Source organism: Erpetoichthys calabaricus, chromosome 1 (genome assembly GCF_900747795.2).
Source record: "Erpetoichthys calabaricus chromosome 1, fErpCal1.3, whole genome shotgun sequence".
NCBI classification, from domain to species: domain Eukaryota; kingdom Metazoa; phylum Chordata; class Cladistia; order Polypteriformes; family Polypteridae; genus Erpetoichthys; species Erpetoichthys calabaricus.
In genome coordinates, this window is record NC_041394.2 from 146229370 (window position 1) to 146250325 (window position 20956).

Genomic DNA, 20956 nt, shown 5'->3' on the forward strand with positions numbered 1-20956 from the left:
GTGTCCTCTGTATGATTCTGTTATTGGATTTTCTTTTGCTATCCCATATTTTCTTCCTCTTTTTACCTCTCCTCTCTCCTGTCTCCTACTTTCAATGGAGGCTTTTGTCATTAGGCAGCACTGATGCTAAGGTGGTGTGAGTCTCCTGATGGAAAGTCCCTGTTTCTTGTTTCTGTTCATTTCTAAATTTCCTTATTTTAAAATTTTGTTCTTCTGTGTCATGAATCCACTGCTACTTTAAATGTATTCCGAAGAGAAAACATTTTTGTTATAGAATACATCCTAGGTATATTATCAGGAATCTTTGGGCAAGCTTACTTTCATAATTAGAAGCCTATTTTGAAAGTTTACATTTTTGTTTTGATTATTCCTGTGACACCATTTTGTTTTGTAATTGGTTCCACCATTTTGTGCATAAGTTGCTATTCGGATGCTAGGGACATGCCTGCTGGAGGTTGCGCTCTACAGCATCATTCCTACAACTCTGTATATAAACTGTGTAAATCTCTAGATAGGTCGTTCCAATGTCCAACTTTGTGGATACCACTTACATCTTTTTTGCTGCATGTTTCTTAGGTTTATTTTTTGGTTTTACTCTCCTTTAACCTTTCAACTATGATTCAGTCTTCTCTTTTGGTTTAGACCTTAGGCCTTGATTGATCTTCTGCTGTTAGCCCTGATTGTTTTCTTGGCATTCTCTTCCCATTCTCATAACGCTCTGCCTGTTCACTGGACGGTGGAAGAACATTCTGGTACTTTGTACATCTTGGATTAACTGGTTTTCCAGAACTTGGCACAAATGGCACAGTCCCGCCATCTGCCCCGCACTCTCTTGAGCCCTGCCGCCCAGTCCTGCTCCTGTTAAAGGAGAGCTCACTCTCATTGGATGATACAAAGTGTTACTGAAATTAGCAAAAAACAAACAACATGATTAACAGGCTTGAAAGTACTGGAATAAACATTTTTACCAGGCTTGGAGCTAAAGTTTATATTTATTTTTATTATTAATACAATTGTAATAATAAGTCATATGTCTTGCTTTTTAGGCTGTTGACATTAATTTCTTTACAGTTACAAAGGACAAAGTCTCCTTTGGAGCACTAGTAGGTTGAATTTCTTGCTCAGGGTCATGATTTTGCTTTTTATCGTTCTTTATAGTCTGTTTACTGTGCAGTATGCACATCATGTTTGTTCAATAAACAGTATTGTGATATGCAGTAAACATAAAATAAAGATCAATCAATCAACTAATAGGGACTGGTCTGTCAGCATAGGACTTTCAGTTGACTACCACATAGTTAGGTTAGTTGCTTAATCACATTTGTTGTTCACATTTCTTGCAAAGTGTTTGCAGCACTGTCTAACCTCTGCACAGACAATAGCAGTCCTTCTTTCCTATTAAATGTACTGTACACTGTGTTCTTTGTTCTCCATCTGAGAAGAAGAGGTGTAATGGGAAATGGAAATAACAGACTCTGAAATCATTGGTTGTTGTCTTCGTGATGGACATGGAATGATCGTGCTTTTATTTATTTTCTGTTCCTACAGGTCTGAAAAGAGAAAAGAAGAATTACAAGGTGGTTTTCACTGAAGAAGAACTGAGGAAACGCCTCTCACCTATGCAGTACCATGTTACTCAAGAAAAGGGAACTGAGAGGTAACATGTCTCTAAAGTATTCTCCATAAATGCAGCTCAAAAATTCACTTCTGATAAACATATTTACATTTAACTTTATTCACTTAGCAAACACTTTTAACTACTCAAAAAAAAAAGATATTTCCTCTCTAGTTCTACTCACATTTCCTCATACCAGGGTGCCGTAAATCCATCTGGATGCACCAAGTCATTGTAAGAGGAAGCCTTTGAGGCCCACAGAGTAAGTTCTGTTTTAACACTCATTTCTGTGGCATGTTATTGGAGAAGACCCACAAGGAGAAAATGAGAATGTGTAAACTAAACAGACAGAGGCCGGATCAGAAACCAATCCAGGATCCCAGCAGTAGGACTAACCATGCTAATATAGTGTTGGTCCTCTGAAATAATTCATTCAAATACACAATTTCTTTTCTGTACCCAACAACAGTCTTGGTTAATTCATTAAAATGTAATTAGTGCACCCTATTACTGTGATGATCTATCTAGCTCTCTTAATTTAAAATGAGATTTTGGCCTCAAGGTGATGTCTAACTGAAGGGAAAGCCTTACCCCAAACTCAAAAAGCAGGCTTCAGCCAGATGGGGGTGAATTTAGTTTTGTTAGGTTTTTGTCTTTTTTGTCACTGCTTCCATTTATAACTTTCTGATGAGGTATTTTTTTCTTCATTGTATTTTTTTTAGTTTGAGTATTAAGTCTTGTTGCATAAGCTTGACTTGATCATATGCAATGTTATTTTCTTCAAATAGAATAAATAAAAATTAAACAAAAGCACAGGCCTGGCAAATAGGGATGAATGTTTTAATAGACAAAAAAGCTCAGCTCAGAAAGGAAGAGGACATCCAAAAAAAGCAAACATCAGGGCAAGCTAAACCAATAAGCAAAGTCAAATATTCAAAGCAAAAGTTCACTAAACCACAAAAGAGAATCAAAAGGTGCACTTGAAAATGAACACATATTAGCTTAATACTTTAAACAGCATATTCAATAAGAAATAATAAGGGACAAAAAAGACAAGAACATAATCTATATTGCTAAAAAATTAAAGAAAAGGAAAAATGCACTTGCACCTGAGGTCACACCCAGAATGCACCGTAACAGGTACGACCTCCACCTAACGTGAGAGGAAAATCCTTCACCTCTTCACAAGACAGGCACTGCTTTACTCTGGATTGTCTTTCTCTATCAGGCATAACACACAAAGGAGAAAAAAATCAAGCCAAAATAGGATTATGCTTCTGTAATACATGGAAATTTGTCAAAATAAAACCACAACAGATTCCATCCAATATATGAAATTAATTGTGAAACAGGGGACAGTCATGATTCAGCTTCCTTTTTTGAAATTCATTACATGAAATAAGTAAAACCCTATATTTGTGATTTCTCATCCATGCCATTCTCGGTCTCAGGATTAATATAGAGATTGCATTATTGGTTTGATTTGTGTCTTCTAAAGAAATACATTTCCAGCATTGGCCTGGTTTGACTTTATTTTCATATTTTCTCTTTGTTTTACTCATTATAGTGCCTTTAAAGGGGAATTCGCCGACCACAAAGATGAAGGAACCTATACCTGTGTTGTCTGCGGGGCTCTGCTTTTTAAGTAAGTTGCATGTGTGAAGTTTAATGACAAAACTGAATGCTTTGTAAGGTTGCCCACATTGCTCCTTGATTAACTGAATCTATCCACCATCCATCGATTTCCTGTTCCTACTTTGTCCAGTTCATGGATGCGAGGACTGGTCATATTCCGAGCAGCATTACAGGAAAGCTGGTACTAACTGAAGAAGGAGGGTCTTTTCCTTGAAGAGCACTCTCATACTCACTCCTGTGTTTATAATTTAAAGTTATAAATAATCCTAACTGTGCATCTTAGTGGTTATGGGAGGAAAATGTGAGAATTCAGAAATTAATTCTCAAACTCAGAATTCTCAAAGTCTGCACTGACAATACCTTGGTCAGGATATGGAGGCACAACTCTAAAGCTTCAAAGCAGCAGCAGTAACAACTATGCCAATGTGGCATTGTAAGTTTTTACAGTACAGTGTACAAACTTGCAAACTGGCTATATTGGGGACTGTGACCCGTAAGTGAGATAAGGACCGCTGACCTTAGAGTTTCAAATTCTGCACCTTATTGACGATATTTACTTTTTTTTTTTACCTCAAAGCTGAAGACCACAGCAAAACTTAGAGATTGGAAGTAGGAACATTCACTGATGGATTCTCAGGACCTAACTTTGTTTTTAGTGGTATAGACCATAGTTTTAGCACTATGAGTTGGAGCTTTTGGGACTGTGTCTATAGTGTGAAACCTTTCTGAGGCAGTTGGAGATGGTATTGGAAAGTAAATTCATAGTACGCTTTGAGTACTGAGAAAAGCGCTATATAAATGTAATGAATTATTATTATTATTATTCACTGATCATATGAAAATGAAGTCTGTAGCTAAAAATGGCTGGAAAAATGTCCTAACCCTGCCCCCTACTCCTGACCCTAACCCAAAGCCTGGTCTCTGTTTGTCAAACTCCATTACCAGGGCCTAATTTGATCTCATGCCTACAAGTCCATTGGGAAATCTAGAGCATGAGAGCAATACTAGCCAATATCTCTGAAGCCATTGTCCAAATCTTTAACAAGATATGGCCTACTCAAAAAAACATCATCTTTACAAAAAAAAAAAAAAAATAAGGACCAGGGTGGAAACCTAAGAGCTTAGAGCAAAGAAGCTGCGTCTCCAGGGCCTAACCCTAATCACAAAGCCTACAGGGCCTAAAGAAAGCATGGACTATGAGTGTCCATTAGCATAGCCTAACCCTATTCCAAGCTCTCAAGGCTAGAGCAGAGCCTGGGATATGAGAGCAATGCCAGCCAATAACTCTGCAGACCTTCTCCGCTATCTGTACCCAGATATGGTCCATACAAAACACAATGGACACTAGAATCACTCTCAGCAGGGAAAAGGACAGTGACTCCTAAGTTGACTCCCTCTACATCCCTTGTGCATTTTTGGAAAAAAACATTGGGAATGGGGTCATTGTCCAAAAAACCTAAACCTGACCCTAATGCAACAGGGCTTTCAGACACATCCATGTTAAATTATTTGCCTGTTTGGAAATTATACAAAAATAAATGCAGTTTGGTTTAGGACTTAAACTGCTCATCTTACATGATGTCTCCGTCTCTTTCATCTTGGGAATATTTTTGGAAAACGTTTACTAGACTGAAGAATTTCTCCAGTTTGCAAAGAAAAAATACACTTTAATGGTTGATAAACATAAGCATGGGTGGCACGTTGAGGAAGTGATTAGTGCTGCTGTCTTATAAATACAGATAACTGTGGTTGAATTCAATGCCGAGCTATCGTGTATGGAATTTGCATAGTATTCCCATATCTACACAGGTTTTCTTCTGCATACTTCAGTTTTGGTTGCACATTAACACATGCAAGTAACAATTTCACTGTACATGTGACAATATTGATCCTGTGGCCCTGTGTGCTGGTGAATTCTAAATTGGCCCTGTGTGATTATTGGTGTGGGAGTTTGCAGTTGACTATTACTTGCTCCTGACTTGTATACAGTGTCGCTAGGAAGGACCCCTGCCTTGCAACCTTGAATTGTATTAAGCAGATCTAAGAAAATTAATTTATTCTAGTGAAAAGCCTTTCAACTATTGTTATGCTTCAAGCAGTCTCCCCTGACACACCATTTTACCTCTGCAGTAACAATCATAGTGGAAAGGGGTTCAAGAAAACTGGTTTCTTTCTCATTTTCAAAAAACTCTTCCTAACAAGCAAAATCTGTATTCTGTTATTTTGTAGTAAGAGCTGAATGCCCTTCACATTACTGTATGTGTTTCCACCCACTCATTACACTTTGACTTAACTTTATGAAACAAACAAGAAGAGAATGATGGGAAGATATAAATTAGAGAAACAAAAGTGGGGTAGGAGAAAGTGGGGAAAAACAGTGGGGGCATGAGCTCACGCATTGTGATTTGTGCCTGTTTTCTATGACAAAGAAGTACAATAGAACTGAAGTGACACCTACCTAACCTGGAAGAAATATCTCTGCAGGATTGTGATCTGGTTTTACTTTTAGAAACAATTACCGATGCTTCCCTATAGGAAAGATGCTATAGAATGGTTTTTGGCTGAATGATTGTGATGTTTGGAGATTCTGGTCCATGCTGACTTGATCACTTTATGTAGTTCCTCTAGATTTTTTTGCTTGTGTATTAATGCTACAGGTCTCCTATTCCACCTTATCCTAAAGGTGCTTGCTCTGTAGGGTTGAGATTTGGGTTTGAGGCAGACCCTCGAAGCAAATCAAAGTCACTGTCATGTTTGTGGAAACAGTTTGGTATGATGTGTGTTTTGTGATATGGTGGGCTACTCTGCTACAAATATATACTATAAAATAGATAAATGCGGTTAAAAGAGAAATGCACATTGTGAACAGTAATACTCAGGTGAGCTGTAGCATTCCAATGATGGTATTAAGCAATATGTGCCATGAAAACAATGCCATTACACTGCATCTACCAGCCTGCACCATTAACACAAGGAAGTACGGGCCCATGGAGCCGCGCAACTTACAAAAGGTCCTAATACTACCATCTGTGTGCCCAGGCAGAAAAGGAACCTTGTTCAGCCAGGTGACATTTTTGTATTCTTCAGTCACAGTATCCCATTTTGGTGATTACAGTGACATATGAACGTCTGGGCACTCTTGCTTAAAATGTCTGTTACTGTGAACAGTTAACTGAGCAGAAGATGAACTGATCATCAAAAGGCTTAAAGTTAACGATGACACATTTCTTTTTGGAAGACAATTGAGTGTCATTATGAACAATGCTGCTCTTCTTTCTGACACACTGTGGATTTTCAGCCAATGAATTATTCAGCATATGTCTGTCAAGAAAATGCTACTGGGGCTCCTTCATACCAACACAATACGTCTGCAGAATGCTTCACTGCAACTTTAACTTTGTTTTTTATTTTTGGCCAAGTCAGAAGTTTTCTTTCCATTCTTTTCAGTTTTATTTTCTTTTTTAGTCATTCTGATGTGTATTTGAGAGGGGGTCTGTTGCATATTATGATAATGTTTATTTATTAAGCTTCTGTAAAAAGCCGCATTTCCCCTAGGGACAAATAAATATCTATCTATCTATCTATCTATCTATCTATCTATCTATCTATCTATCTATCTATCTATCTATCTATCTATCTATCTATCTATCTATCTATCTATCTATCTGTCTGTCTGTCTGTCTGTCTGGTTTACAAGTTATGCAAATTTTAGTCAAATTTTTCCAAGTGTTTGTTTTTATACCTTGATTTAATTGAAAAAATACATAGTTTAATTTTTGTTATTCCCCCATTTCTGATTGCTCAGTACTTTATAAAAATAAATAAATACATTGTGAAAAACAATCTCTTAATATATTTCAGAATTTTACCTCTCAGATTTTATAAGGAGAAAACATATAATACTTTATTGTAAAATTAATTTATATCTTTGTTTATTGTGCATGTTCATTAGTAATCCGAGTCCTCATAGCAACATATGTGGAATTGAATTTATTATACGACCCATTTCCTTATGCAGCTGTTTGATTAGTCTCTGTTGGTTCATGAGAGCTATTGCCATTAAAGAATACCATGAAATGCGATAGTTCGTTTTTTTTGTGAGAAAATATTTTTTTCATGAGTAATCTCTAAAATTACCTTAAAGACCGTTTCCCATAGATTTTCTTCTTAATCCAAAGTACAAAGTTGTATGATCGACATGCCAGGTTACATTAGTGGTCATAAAAACAGAAGAAAAATTAAGAACAAGGAGGGCATTGAGTCCATCTGGCCCGTGTAGATCATTGCACTTAATTTAAAACAGAATCTGACCTGTGTTTGAAGGATTCCAGTGTCTTTGCATTAACAGCATAATTTTGTAATCCTTTCCCTGGATTCATCGTTGTGTGTGAAGTATTTTCAGTGCAGTACTCAGTCTGCTGCTTTGTTAGACAAACGCGTTTCATGCTTAATTTTATTGTAAACCGTGCATTTGCGAGTTCTGTTGTGGCATTTATATAGGGCTCACATCAGTAAAGGATGCCTATAACATAATTATAACCAGAGTCTGCTGGTAATTTGAGTACACGTTTTTTCATCAGATTAAAATTTAACTCTGGAATTTGTTTTTATTATAATAAAAAAGGGTGTTTCCTGATGGTTACAACCTGGAGAGGGAGAGGAAAAGCTTCTGTTCCTTTTGAGTATAAAGTTTATTGGTGCTCTTAGCAGAAGCTAAAAATTTAAAGGTGTAAATTTCAGAGTCAAATTATTTTGTTATTAAAACTTGAATTTGTTTTTGCACTGAGACTTGTTCTGCCTCATTTTTTATTTCACTTTAAAATACTCTTATAATACCGTAAAAGATGAAATAACTCACCTCAGGACTGCTACAACCTCACAGTAAGACCTCAGGTGCAAGGCTGGAACCAGCAGTGAAAAGACTGTCAGCCATCACAAGGCTCTCTCTCTCTCTCTCTCTCTCTCTCTCTCTCTCTCTCTCTCTCTGTCTGTCTGTCTGTCTGTCTGTCTGTCTGTCGGTCGGTCGGTCGGTCGGTCGGTCGGTCGGTCGGTCGGTCGGTCGGTCGGTCGGTCGGTCGGTCGGTCAGTCACACTCACACAGACAAGGGATCAATTTAGTTATATCAGTTAACCTAAGATGCACATCCGTCTGCTGAATAGACTCTTCATCCGTCTGGAAAAACAGAGTAGCAAGGTGAAGATACTGCTTCTTGACTTCTCGAGTGCATTCAGCACAATACAGCCCAATCTGCAGGGGGTGAATGAGGCTCAGTGAGGGTTAATACTACCATTATGTCCTGAATAATGGACTACCTAACTCTTAAACCAGTTTGTGTGGCTTAAGAACTGTGTATCAGACATGGTCATGAGTAGCTTTGGGGTTCCACAGGGACCTGCACTGGCACCCGTCCTGCTTACCCTGTATATGTCAGACTTTAGATACAATACCAAATCTTGCCAGCTGCAGAAATTTTGTGATGACACAGCCATAGTTGGGTTTATCAGCAGTGGGCAGGAGAATGAATTACAGGACACTAGTGAAGGACTCAGAAATCATGTCATGTGCATGGAGTACATTAGATACATACATACATTAAAATGATCTTTAAAATGGGAAAAGTCGTACAAGAGCAGGCTATTACTTTTCCATGCTAAGTACTTCCTGCCTAGCAGAAAGCTGACATCTCCGACTTTTCCTTCTGTGGCATGGTCTTTCCTCCTTTGTTCTCTACAGTTGGGGCTCTCAAACTCGAGTCATCAAGGGCTACTCTTATTTTGTGTATTAATTCATGATAGTAAAATAAAGCTTTCCATTCTTTATTGTTGCTATAGATTATTGGCAGAGATTTATATGACATCAGTATTGCAGTTAAGATAAAATAACATTTGACGATTTAGCATTAAAAAGTGCTCAGTTATGGAGTACTTTTCTATTCATGTTTAAATTTTCCTAGCCTACCACTTGGCTTTAATTTCCTGCTGATTTTTAAGGTGAGGTACTTGATGGAGTTATACTTTAAAGATAGCAGAAGAAAAACAAACAAAAAAAATTATAGCAGAAGAAAAACAAAAAAATTGAGCACATCCATTTCAGAATAATTCACATAATTGTTTGAAATATAAAGATGTTTAAACTTTTTTTCTATTCAATCTATACATCTGAAAATAAAATGAAAAGTAAAACCTTACAAAAGAAATATGCATGGAAAAATTCCAAAATGGTAAATGGGTATTATTTTTTTGACCTGTTTTACAGGAAAACATTAAAAAAGACAGGACTAAAAGTTGATTTAGCTTGACATACTAGGGGCAAAACAGTTCAGAGTAAAAAACTCAAGTAGACAAGCAGTGTGTTAGCATGGAAATTATGACAGACTTACACATGTAGTCATTGAGATTGAAAGGAAAACTTTGATATGATTGTCCTTCATTCTGGTGATAAAACACGGATTATTTATTTTTGTAAAATTGTTTCTTGAAAGTGTATGCCTCAAGTTTAAACAGCTCTGTGTATACACATTTCATTTATTCATTAATTTTAAATCCATCCATTTGCTGAACACATTCAATCTAGTTTTGGTGTTAGTCAAGCAATCAAGCCCAGCAGAAATACAAGGGTCAGACCTGTTTGGGATGCCAGTCCATTGCAGAATGCAACGTTAACTCATGTGTGTTTATCCCACTTCAAACAACCACATCAACACCAAAGGTGTTATAAAGCAATAGTCTGTGGTGCATGTTTCATGCAGACCATGCTACTTTATCTTCTGCACTGAATATACAGTAAATATAACAAATCGTTAGGTGCTGACTGGTTTCTTTTTATGTAATAGTTTGCTCCTGTAATGTGTTCATTAGGATGCTTTACAACAACGTTATATCTGAAAGCTAAACATTCATTTTTATGGTGCCTTTTCTCAGAAATAAGAGGTTAGGTTGTAAGGAAGACATGTTTTGAGGAAAGTTAGTTGGATGGATGGATGGATGGATGGATGGATAGATAGATAGATAGATAGATAGATAGATAGATAGATAGATAGATAGATAGATAGATAGATAGATAGATAGATAGATAGATAGATAGATGGCACTTTATTTGTCGCCAACTGTACAGAGTGAAGAGAAAAGGAGAATAGGCTGTACCCTTGTGTTGTTCACACTGGTAATAGAAACACCGTCCTTGAGCCTCACAAACTGTGGTCTGCCCAACAGATAGTCCATTATTCAGGACACCATAACTCATTATGACGGTGCAGGTCGGCTCCATGCTCTCCTTTCCAATTGGGAGCCTCTTTAACCTGCCGATAGTCATAACCGATATGAGCTTGGCAAATAAGGACACATCCATGCAGCAAGGGGTAGGTGCAAAAAGTGATAAGTGCTTTTATTAAAATCAATCCAAACAAACTGTCTAAAAGAGTTCAGTGTGCCAAATATTCAATAATAAATGATCCAACAAAAACACAGTGTCCGCATGGAGGTTAAACTCCCACATAAATAATCTGTTAAAATGAGATTAAAATCACTAGGCAGGACACAGTCTCTTAAAACTCATTCCTTTAAAACCAACATCTTCTCTGATTACCCTGTATGGGATCCTGCATACAGAGGAGACACCTTGCCGATAGCCACAGTCAACCTTCTCATTTCTCCTCAGCTCGGATTCCTGCTGCCAGCTGTGGCCCTTGCAGGGCGCCACGCGGAGCCTCCCCTCCCTGACTCCCACTGCCCCGACTCGGTTTTACATGGAAAGTCGCATGCACAATGGGTCACTTCAGCTTCCTGAACATGCTCAGGCGGAGTGATCCTCTTCAGCCCTTGAGCGTTGGCCCTACACTCCTCTAAGAGGTTCTCCACCCAGCTACCTGCCTCCTTTCCTCTGCACCAGCTCTCTCCCATTCCTACTTTTATCTCCCTCTTTTAACCTCTGTCTTTTTTTCATTCTCCATTCTTTTCCTGTCCGCCTTTGCCTTGCAGGCTCCTTTTATCGCCTTGATTGGGTGCAGGTACAAACCTTGTCCCACTCTAAGGCATAAATGTCGCACCTGGCCAATCCCGTCTCTTTTGTATGTACTGTATGTGTGTGATTGGTTAGGCTACCGCAATCAACTCCGGAGTGGTGCTGTCTTGCGCACACCCGCGCCCATTCCAAGCCTGCACTTCATGGGAGATGATTATTTATTTAAAATCTGCACAGCACCACAGACCACTTCTCACACTCATCCACCTTCATATCTCTGAGTTTACCCCTTAACAGGGATGACTGGATGGTTTTGAAGGCGGTGGAGAAATCAAAAAACAAAATCCTAACAGTGCTGCCAGCTTTGACCAGGTGAGTATAAGCCTTGTGGATCAGATAGATCATCTACTGTAGTCTTTCTCCAACTACAGTTGCTTCATGTGTTGTACCACAACAGGACTCACATGGTCCAGACCAGCCTCCTAAAGGTCTTAATGATGTAAGACATTAAGGGTCACTGGTGTGCAGTCATTAGGTGAGTAATACTCACTAATAATTGTGCCAGAAAGTTGCTATATGTTGTATGTTGATCAGCACATACAAGTTAAGAATTTCGCTGTGATAATAATGACCCTTGTGGCCAGCTGCAGGAATGACTGTTCACACAAACGTCAACGGAGTCGTCCTGTTTAATCAATGAAAAAGTCCAATTTACAGAATGTGTAGTTTAAAGTATCTGCATTCTCTTTGTTATCCACAAGAGGGTAGAAAAACACTAGCATTCAATTAAATGTATTTCATTTTCTGGAAAAGAGATTCACACACAGTGGTGGGGTGGTGCCCTGCCCGGGGTTTGTTTCCTGCCTTGCGCCCTGTATTGGCTGGGATTGGCTCCAGCAGACCCCCGTGACCCTGTAATTAGGATATAGCAGGTTGGATAATGGATGGATGGATGGATAGAGATTCACACAAGAGCAGTAACTTGTCTTTAGTTATTAAATTAGTTAATGCTGAATTGATATGAATAAGAATTCTAGCTTTGAAAGTTATGGCAGCTGAGATATTGTAAAACAAAAAAAAGAAAAAAAGTAGAATGAAGATGAATCCAAATCTAAAATTAAAAAAGCAAAACCTTTAAATCTTCACCTTGGTCTCCTGCTTGCTCCCATCTATGTATATTATGTCCCACAAAGGAATCTCACTTGTGAATTTCCCCCTGGGATTAATAAAGTATCTATCTATCTATCTATCTATCTATCTATCTATCTATCTATCTATCTATCTATCTATCTATCTATCTATCTATCTATCTATCTATCTATCTATCTATCTATCTATCTATCTATCTATCTATCTGTCTGTCTGTCTGTCTGTCTGTCTGTCTGTCTGTCTGTCTGTCTGTCTGTCTGTCTACTTCAATGACTCCCCAAATGGTATTGTTTAGGAGTATAGAGAAAGGACTGCCATTTAACTCTCATTGAAGGACAGCCAGGTATAGGCAAGGCTTTCTCAGCTAAGAATTCACAGCTCGTTTGACAGCCCCTTAGTAGCATCTTGGGAGTTATTACATACCTGATGTTTTCCCACAGTTCACGGGAGAGCTTAAAGTTCTGCAGTATTTACAGCTAGTATTTACCTATACGTGAAACATGATGTTCCCACAAGGACTCCATATTTTTACTTGAAAAGCACAAATAATTATGTTTACTTTCCAGACTCTACTGTCACTTAGAGCTGCAAACCAAATGAATGTGGTTTAAGAGACAAGTTCTTGAAACAAAATCTTGATAAAGATGACGATTATGAATGTCAGTAATTTTAGTATTACTGAAGGGGTGAATATGTTATAGTGCAGTTCATTTACAGTTATGTGATCTGAATGTGTAGTTGATGGCTGCTGAATCGGTATTTAAACATGTGCTTTTACTGCAGTAAGGCAGATGCCATGTCCTTATGGTCGACATTATGCTGCTGATTTTCATGCTTCATGTTATAATAGCATTCAAGGTTCACTCCTGCCTTGTACCCAATACTGCTTGTGCTAGCCCTGTGACCTATGAAAGTCAATTTAAGTGCCTTCTACTTTTGTGCTTCTTATGTGCTGTTTTTGATTATTTAGCCCACACTTTGAATTTGCCCTTTATCTTGGGCTTTTTGATGGTTTTAGTCTTTGTTTTTCCTGTTCATTTTGACCACTGCTTTCTTATTGATCTTGACTTTGAGCTCGGCCTCTATTTTATTGTAAAAAAATGTTCACAAAAGGTAGCTTAACCATTGAGGTTCTTTTTTTACTGGTGGACAAGTTAATATTGGAAATGCCTAAATGATTAGCCTTGATTTGTATGTATGTTTGTATTTTAACTTAATCAGCACAGACAAATACCAAGCAAAAATAGCAGCTGTCTAGAGGTGAATCCCTTGCAAAGCATCCCTACTGGGATTTGCAAACATGTCAATCCATCGCCTGATTGCTTCCTCCACTTAAAAAGGTTACACTCCAGAATACCCTAACTAAAGCCAGGAGCCACTCCAAGAGCTGCTCCTGCTGAGTGTTTCTCTCCAAGCACAATCTAACAGGAGCCAAGAGCTTGCTTGAAGCCTTCCCTTGCCAGGTCATGGCAGATTGTACTCAAATCTCTGCTTCTTCTTCTTCTTCTTCTTTCGGCTTCTCCCAGTAGGGGTTGCCACAGCGGATCATCTTCTTCTATAACTTTCTGTCCTCTGCATCTTGTTCTGTTACACCTATCACCTGCATGTCCTCTCTCACCACATCCATAAACCTCCTATTATGCCTTCCTCTTTTCCTCTTACCTGGCAGCTCTATTCTTAACATCACATATTGATTTGGCAAAATTTTACACCGGATGCCCTTCCTGATGTAACCCTCCCCATTTATCCGGGCTTGGGACCAGCATGAAGAAACACACTGGCTTGTGCATCCCCTGTGACTGGGTTACTCAAATCTCTGCTTCTGAAAGAACCTAATCTAGATAAACCGCTTTATATTAACAGTCATTAGTCATTGCTAAATGGTAATAGACAAATTAGACAAGTTTATTGAGGTAATACCCACATTTTATTTTAATCATTACTTATATTTATTTGCTGACAAACCAGGCAATAATGGTAGATATGAAATCATGTAACCTGAATGACTCACATTAGGGTCACACATCAAGCTTTGTATCAGGCAGCAGCTTTACCTTCTGTAGTTTTGCCTTCTTAAGCTGTGATGCTTGTAAGAATTGGGAGTAGTAGATAGTAAAACAGTTGTCTTCTCTCTCTCTGGAAGTTATGATGTCCTTCCTTTCTGAAATCCTTTTAGTTTACTGTATAGTGTTTTGCTGGCTGCTTTATCTAAGACTACCCGTCACCCGCGGCTCCGCCGGCACAATAGCGAAACAGGACTGTGAGGAGGGCTCTGCCCGGGTCCCCACTCCTGACATCACGCTTCCCCCTCCCCTCTGCCACAGTCCCTGTCTCTCGGATTACTGTGAATAGATCGCTCCTGCAAGCGAACTATGATTTTTAGTGCGATGAGAGAGGTCGCAAAATCAACCGGAATGTTCAAGCAAATTAGACAAAAACTGAAATCTAAATCCGTTAAGTAGTTCTGTCATGAAAAGCGGACAGACATATATATATAAGTTCCATCAGTCAAAAATTTAGACAACCGAGTAATTCTCATGATCTGGTTGATTGTTAGTTAAGGTACTTTCAACTAAAAAGGTTTACTCTCTTAACTTTTTTAATACTTATTTTCCCAGAATTCTTGGCTATTTCTAGTTTGCATACACCCCAGAAGTTTATCTTGTCCTGAATTCATCACTCTTGGAAAAATTCAAAATTCATGTTTTATTTATCCTAAAATAAAAACAAACTTAAATAAAACCCACAGATATTATCATACTGTAAAAGCACATTTTTGTAACAACATTGCAATATCATATAATGAAATGTCTGCATCCCATGGGAATCCCATGGATTTTCCAGTTTAGGAGAAGACATTCAGGGTTTGGAGGTCAAAACTGTACATCCTGTAGTTCAACTCAGACTAGCTGTCTGACATGTTTTGCAACTGTGATGGTCCCTATCTCAAGGATCTTGTTGTCCAGATTTAAACAATAGAGTAGCTTTCACTTGTGAGACAAAGCCCTAAATACACAGAGATATCTCAAACAGGATTTAAAAGTCAAAAGTTGATCGTTTTGGGGTAGAACAAATCAGAAAAACTCAGATGTGAGCGTCAGTAGGCTTTAAGCCCTAGGAATCAAGTTACCTGAACTAATCTATAACATTTCAGTAATTATTTACCGCTCTGATGCTGATCTTTTTGATCATAAAATAAGTCATTACAATAGAAATTGACGAGAAGAATTCATAATTAATTGCAGATTTATGGTATTTGAGGGTTTCTATAGACTGTCTCAATCTCTTGCTCAAATTGGCTCAAAAACTAAATAGCACATCGTCATCATCTCATAACAAGCTTAAGTTTCGAGTTTTGGTATTTTTCCATCCAGTCGTTTTAGCTCTAGATCGTCCTCAAGAAACTGTGACATACAGATACACACACACGCACACACACACACACACCCATCATCAAGATATCAATGTTTTCGGTATCAGGGGGCCCTAAAATGTTGAAGTCTGTCAAAAATTGGAGATCGAAATTTTTGACGAATCTAATGGATGATAGGTTATGGTGGGGAGGGTGCAAAGCAAAAAGAATATGTGGCAATGACTGACAGCTTACCAATGTAGTGCTTGCATATAGACAGTACACACAGCATACTCCACCAACATAGTCAGGCTGAAATGACATAGAATTTAAACATAACACTGTAAGTCCCATAACTTATGTAAACCAACAGGTACCAGCATATTTAGCCTCACTCGAATGACTACTTCTGAAAGAACTATAAACAAACACAGCTTTATATTACCGCTCATCAGTTATTGCTAAGTGTCTGTAACCAACCAGACAAAATCCAATGAAACAATACTCAGACTTTTACTCTTATAACTGTTTGTTTTATTTGTAGAAAACCCAGGAATAAATGTTACTAATTGTGAGGTTTCTGAACTCTTTGGATACCCACCCCAATGGGATGACACACCGAAGTGCGTCCCGAAGCGCGATTGCTGCGTCTGTTGAAGATTGCTGGTCCATTGCCAGGGCAACCGCAGGCTTACAGCGCTGCAGCGGAATTCCGCGGTAGCAAATCCGAGCCAATTGTGGTCATGCTATAAGCTCCTGTTGTCGATGAGTGATGCAAGGAACATTATAAATGCAGGGAACAGTATTACTTGGCCACTAACTTGGCCATGACCCTACCTGACTGCTGTGTCTGTGTATAGAAGAGTGGTAGATCCTGCTACAATAAATAACCGTGCTGTTCCTTTTTCAAGCTGAATAAAGCTGGTTTTGCTAAATACTGACACTCAGCCTCGTGTTTTGGGGTGCATAAGTACATACAACCTGAACAATTCAAATCAGTCACACGGCAAGCTTTGTATTAGGCGGCCGCTTTAGCTTTTATTGTCTGTTGTCTTCTTCTGCTGTGATCCTAGTGAGTGTTGGGATGGTGGATAGCAAATAGTTGTCTCTTCTCTTGTAGTTGATGGTGATTTCTCTCTCTCTCTCTCAGTACCCTTTTAAAAGTCCTTTTTTATACTGTCTTGCTGACTGCCTTATGCAACATATTGCATCAGTCAAAAGTTTGGGACAACTGACAAGTTCTCATGGTCTACCTTTGGCTAAACATGAGACATGTTAATTTTAATGTCCCTAACCTCCATATCACATTCTTATAAGCATACATACACTAATTGCTTTATTTAAACTTAAATATATACATTCTAATAAACAATGACACTCTAACAATTTCCACTTATTTTCTCTTTTTATATTCCCCAGAGTTTTATCTACTTCCAAAATCCAACACTCTGATAAACTACCTTATAAAAAATTAATGTACAATTGAGCTCATTTACACAGGCTGGCTATTTCAGTTATAGAACATTTTTATTACAAAATGTCATATGAGCCCTAAAACATAGTCTTGGTCATATAGTTTAAGAGCCATTATCTAAATAATTCTAAGATAAAAACAATAAAATAAAGCACACAAATGATATATTACGTGTCGTATTTAGTATAATACAAAAACACAATTCATTATAGCCACTCAAGTAAAAGTTTAGTTTTACATTTACCTGTTGTCATTGGTATTCCACACAATGCTCCTCTGAACTTACAGTTGCCTCAAAGCTATTGCTGTCTGTTGAAAGTGACAGGGCTGTGCTCTGACTTCTGTCCTCAAGGCTCACCTTCTTCCCCACTGAAGTCAATGTCAGAGACTTGTGCAAAGTGGGCAACAACCTCTGAATGCTGGACTGGACAGTGCAGTGCTAACACAGTATTAGCGTTGTAGCACTGGGATTCATTCATTTATATTCAGCTACATTAGGGACTTTCCACTTTGATTTTTAATTTGTTTTTGTAACGGTAATTTATCTTGTACTGTTTGTAAAGCAATTTAAGTTACATGGTTGTGTGAAAATCTCTCTATTATAAAAAAAAAAATCCTTGCCTTGAAAGCAAAAGCAAAGCTACGATACGTGATCTTCTTGGAAGACATTTAAAAGACCCACAAGACCAAAGGGTCTTGCCACGGAGCGTCTCGTGGGGACCGTAAACATAAGACTTTGTGCCAAGAGATTGACCCAGGACCATCTCGCGATGACGTAGAACATGAGATTCTTGCAAGCCACGCCCTACTTGCAATCAATTTCAAATAAGACAACAGGGTAGCAAAACATTCAGTCGTGTGAAGGATTTGAGCACATACAGATCTGGGGTCTCAGCGCATATAAAGCGTATAAGGACAATACGTTATAAATGAAACAACGACGAATAAGCGAAGAAGAAAGCAGCGTGGAGAAAAGAGACTCAAAAGCATTGGAAAGAAAAAAGAAAACATAATCTAGGTGCAAATTCAGAAAATAAGGCAAGTAATTATCAGCCCGTAACAAGTGGAATTGAAACAAAGCACATCCAATCGGGCTCAGAATTAAAAGACAGAGTAAAAGACAAAGTAGAACTTCATAAAGACGTTCACAAACGTTGGCGCTATACACATGCAGAGCAGATAATGAAAGAAGTGTAATTCGAAAGGCTCAAAAAAAAAAAAAACGTATGCGCAATTCAAATGTGGAGAAAGTTCTATAATATGAAAGTAGGAAAATTAGAAAGTGTAAAAAAAGAAGGTGAAGATCGCAGTAGCGTAAACAAATGGAAATTAATACTCGAAAAAGGGAAAATAATCATCATGGACCAGGGGCCTCATGTATAAATGCTGCGTACGCACAGAAATGTTGCGTAAGAACATTTCCATGTTCAAATCGCAATGTATAAAACCTAAACTTGGTGTAAAGCCACGCACATTTCCACGGTAGCTCATACCCTGTCGTACGCAAGTTCTCTGCTTAGTTTTGCAGACTGGCGGCACCCAGCATCAAAGCAGTGCTACTGTTCCTGTGTGATTACCCTTTATTTTTTAGATACACATCCCTGACATGGCTTTATAAGTACACTGAAATTAACCGCATATTGTTTATAAGTTTAATGCATCTGATTGTAATTAACCTGTAACAATATAATGGTCCACAGAATGGTCAAACTATTCTAAATACAATAACTGCTTTAGCGTTGTTACTCTCGCTGCACCTTCTTCTTCTGTCAGCTGCTCCCGTTAGGAGTTGCCACAGCGGATCATCCATATTACTAACCGAGAATGCTAAACCGGATGATGGACGCAGGCACATCCGGCCATGGGCCGTAGCTGCAAAAAGACGTACTGCGCCGGCGCAACAAACAGTCCGCGAGAGTCGGCTGAGGACCCGAGAAAGGCGGACAAAAGAGGGCGAGAGAGGCGGATGAGGGTCCGCGAGAGACGCAGGCGCAAAAAGAGTCCGACAAGAGCACAGAAAACAGGAGTGAGCACATACAGAAAGGAGTCCCAAAAATGAGGCTCAACAAGCACCAAAATAAGGAAAAGGCACATAAAAGAGTACTCAAACGAGGGGAAAGCACGAAACACATTGCACACGAAACTAAACACACCAAAAAAAAAAAACAGACGAGCGCCCAATAGCAGGGCACGACCATACCCCCCCCACCCTACAGGCACGGGACGGGACGGGACGGGACACACACCAAGAGGGGGATTCAACAAGCCCATGGAAGACCAAAAAAAAGAACAAAAAACCACCCCACAGACCCTACAAGCAAGGGACGGGACACACACAAAGAGGAGGATTCAAACAAGACACAGGAACACAAAAAGAAACAAAACGCTCGCGCAACAACGATCCCCCCCCACACATCCATAAGAAAAAATGTCTCGACTCCAAAAACGCAAAGCTCAACTAAAGCTTCTAACTAACGATGTACCTAAAAGTAAAAACTTTATGAACTGCATTAGATCCTACAATAGTTCATTTGCTTTTAGTAAATATCAGGCCACCAAAAGGCAATGGCCCATACTGCTTTCGCATATGTGCACAAATACTGCATCGCATTGGAACAGTGCACCCTGAAACAAATCAACAACGCAAATATGCACAAATCTACATCCTAGATCCACATTACGCAATCTATCAATCAAAGTGTTGCATCGCAACAAGCACGGATTCAAAACGAAACACCTCCCGTCTCAGACATACGTTAATGGCAGCGAAGGCTACAACGGGCTTCTCACACAGCACAGGCAAATCGATTACAGCTCCAAAACAACACGTCCCAAATACTACACATGCAACAACGCGCCTCTCAAACGGCACAAGGAAAACATACACCAGGAAAATTCATTCGGATTAATGAATGTCATTTGCAATCATTGTAATTCAGTTCACTTCCCTGAAGAAACAACTGGCAATACAAGTTATACATTTACACGTTGTTGTCAAAAGGGTCAAATTAGACTGCCTTCTTTACATTCATATACTGAATATCTACAGAAGCTTATAACTGACGATGTACCTGAAAGTTAAATCTTTATCAACTGCATTAGATCCTACAAATCGGTATCCACTATGAACATTAACGGTGGCACTGCACGTGACATCCGTCTTGAAAAAATGTTGTTTATTGATGAATGTTCAATGACATGAAGTCACTTACTCAACACCATTCATAAACTTCTACAAACGTTTATGAATAATAATATTCGATTTGGAGGAAAGGTACTTTTATGAGGAGGAGATTTTAGACAGTGATTAGCTATTCTTCCAGATGCCATGCACTCAGCTATTGTTCAGTGCACCTTAAAATACGCAGACAATTGGCATTACTTTCAAAAGATACAGTTAGTAAAAAAGATATGATGTCCAGAACCAGATCATAACAATTACTTATTACAACTGAGAGATGGTACACTCACCAATACAGATGGACTTCAGCCACATATTATTACAATTCCTCAAGCCTTTATCTGCGACAACTTAGTTACAGAGACATTTCGAACAGCAATCTCATTAGACCAAATGCCCCTTTTAACACAACGCACTATATTATGTCCAAAAAATATTAATGTGGAAAACATAAATACCCAAGTCATTCCATTACTTCCTGGAGAGACACAACTCTTTCTAAGCTCTGACAAACTTGACTCTGATCACAACAATAACCATCTTAAATGACCTTACAAGTTATGAGCTGGAATTACCTTTTACACTTAAAC

The 20956-nt window shown here is 38.6% G+C and overlaps 1 protein-coding gene across 4 annotated transcripts in view; it reads left to right on the forward strand.

The window, feature by feature from the left end:
* msrb3 (methionine sulfoxide reductase B3) overlaps positions 1-20956 on the forward strand; it is a 205226-nt gene that overhangs the window by 94971 nt on the left and 89299 nt on the right. For all 4 annotated transcript variants that reach the window (XM_051923564.1, XM_051923570.1, XM_028807003.2 and 1 more), the window contains 2 exons: positions 1549-1657; positions 3183-3260. In XM_051923564.1, coding sequence (XP_051779524.1) covers positions 1549-1657; positions 3183-3260 — 187 coding nt within the window. The remainder of the gene's footprint in view (positions 1-1548; positions 1658-3182; positions 3261-20956) is intronic.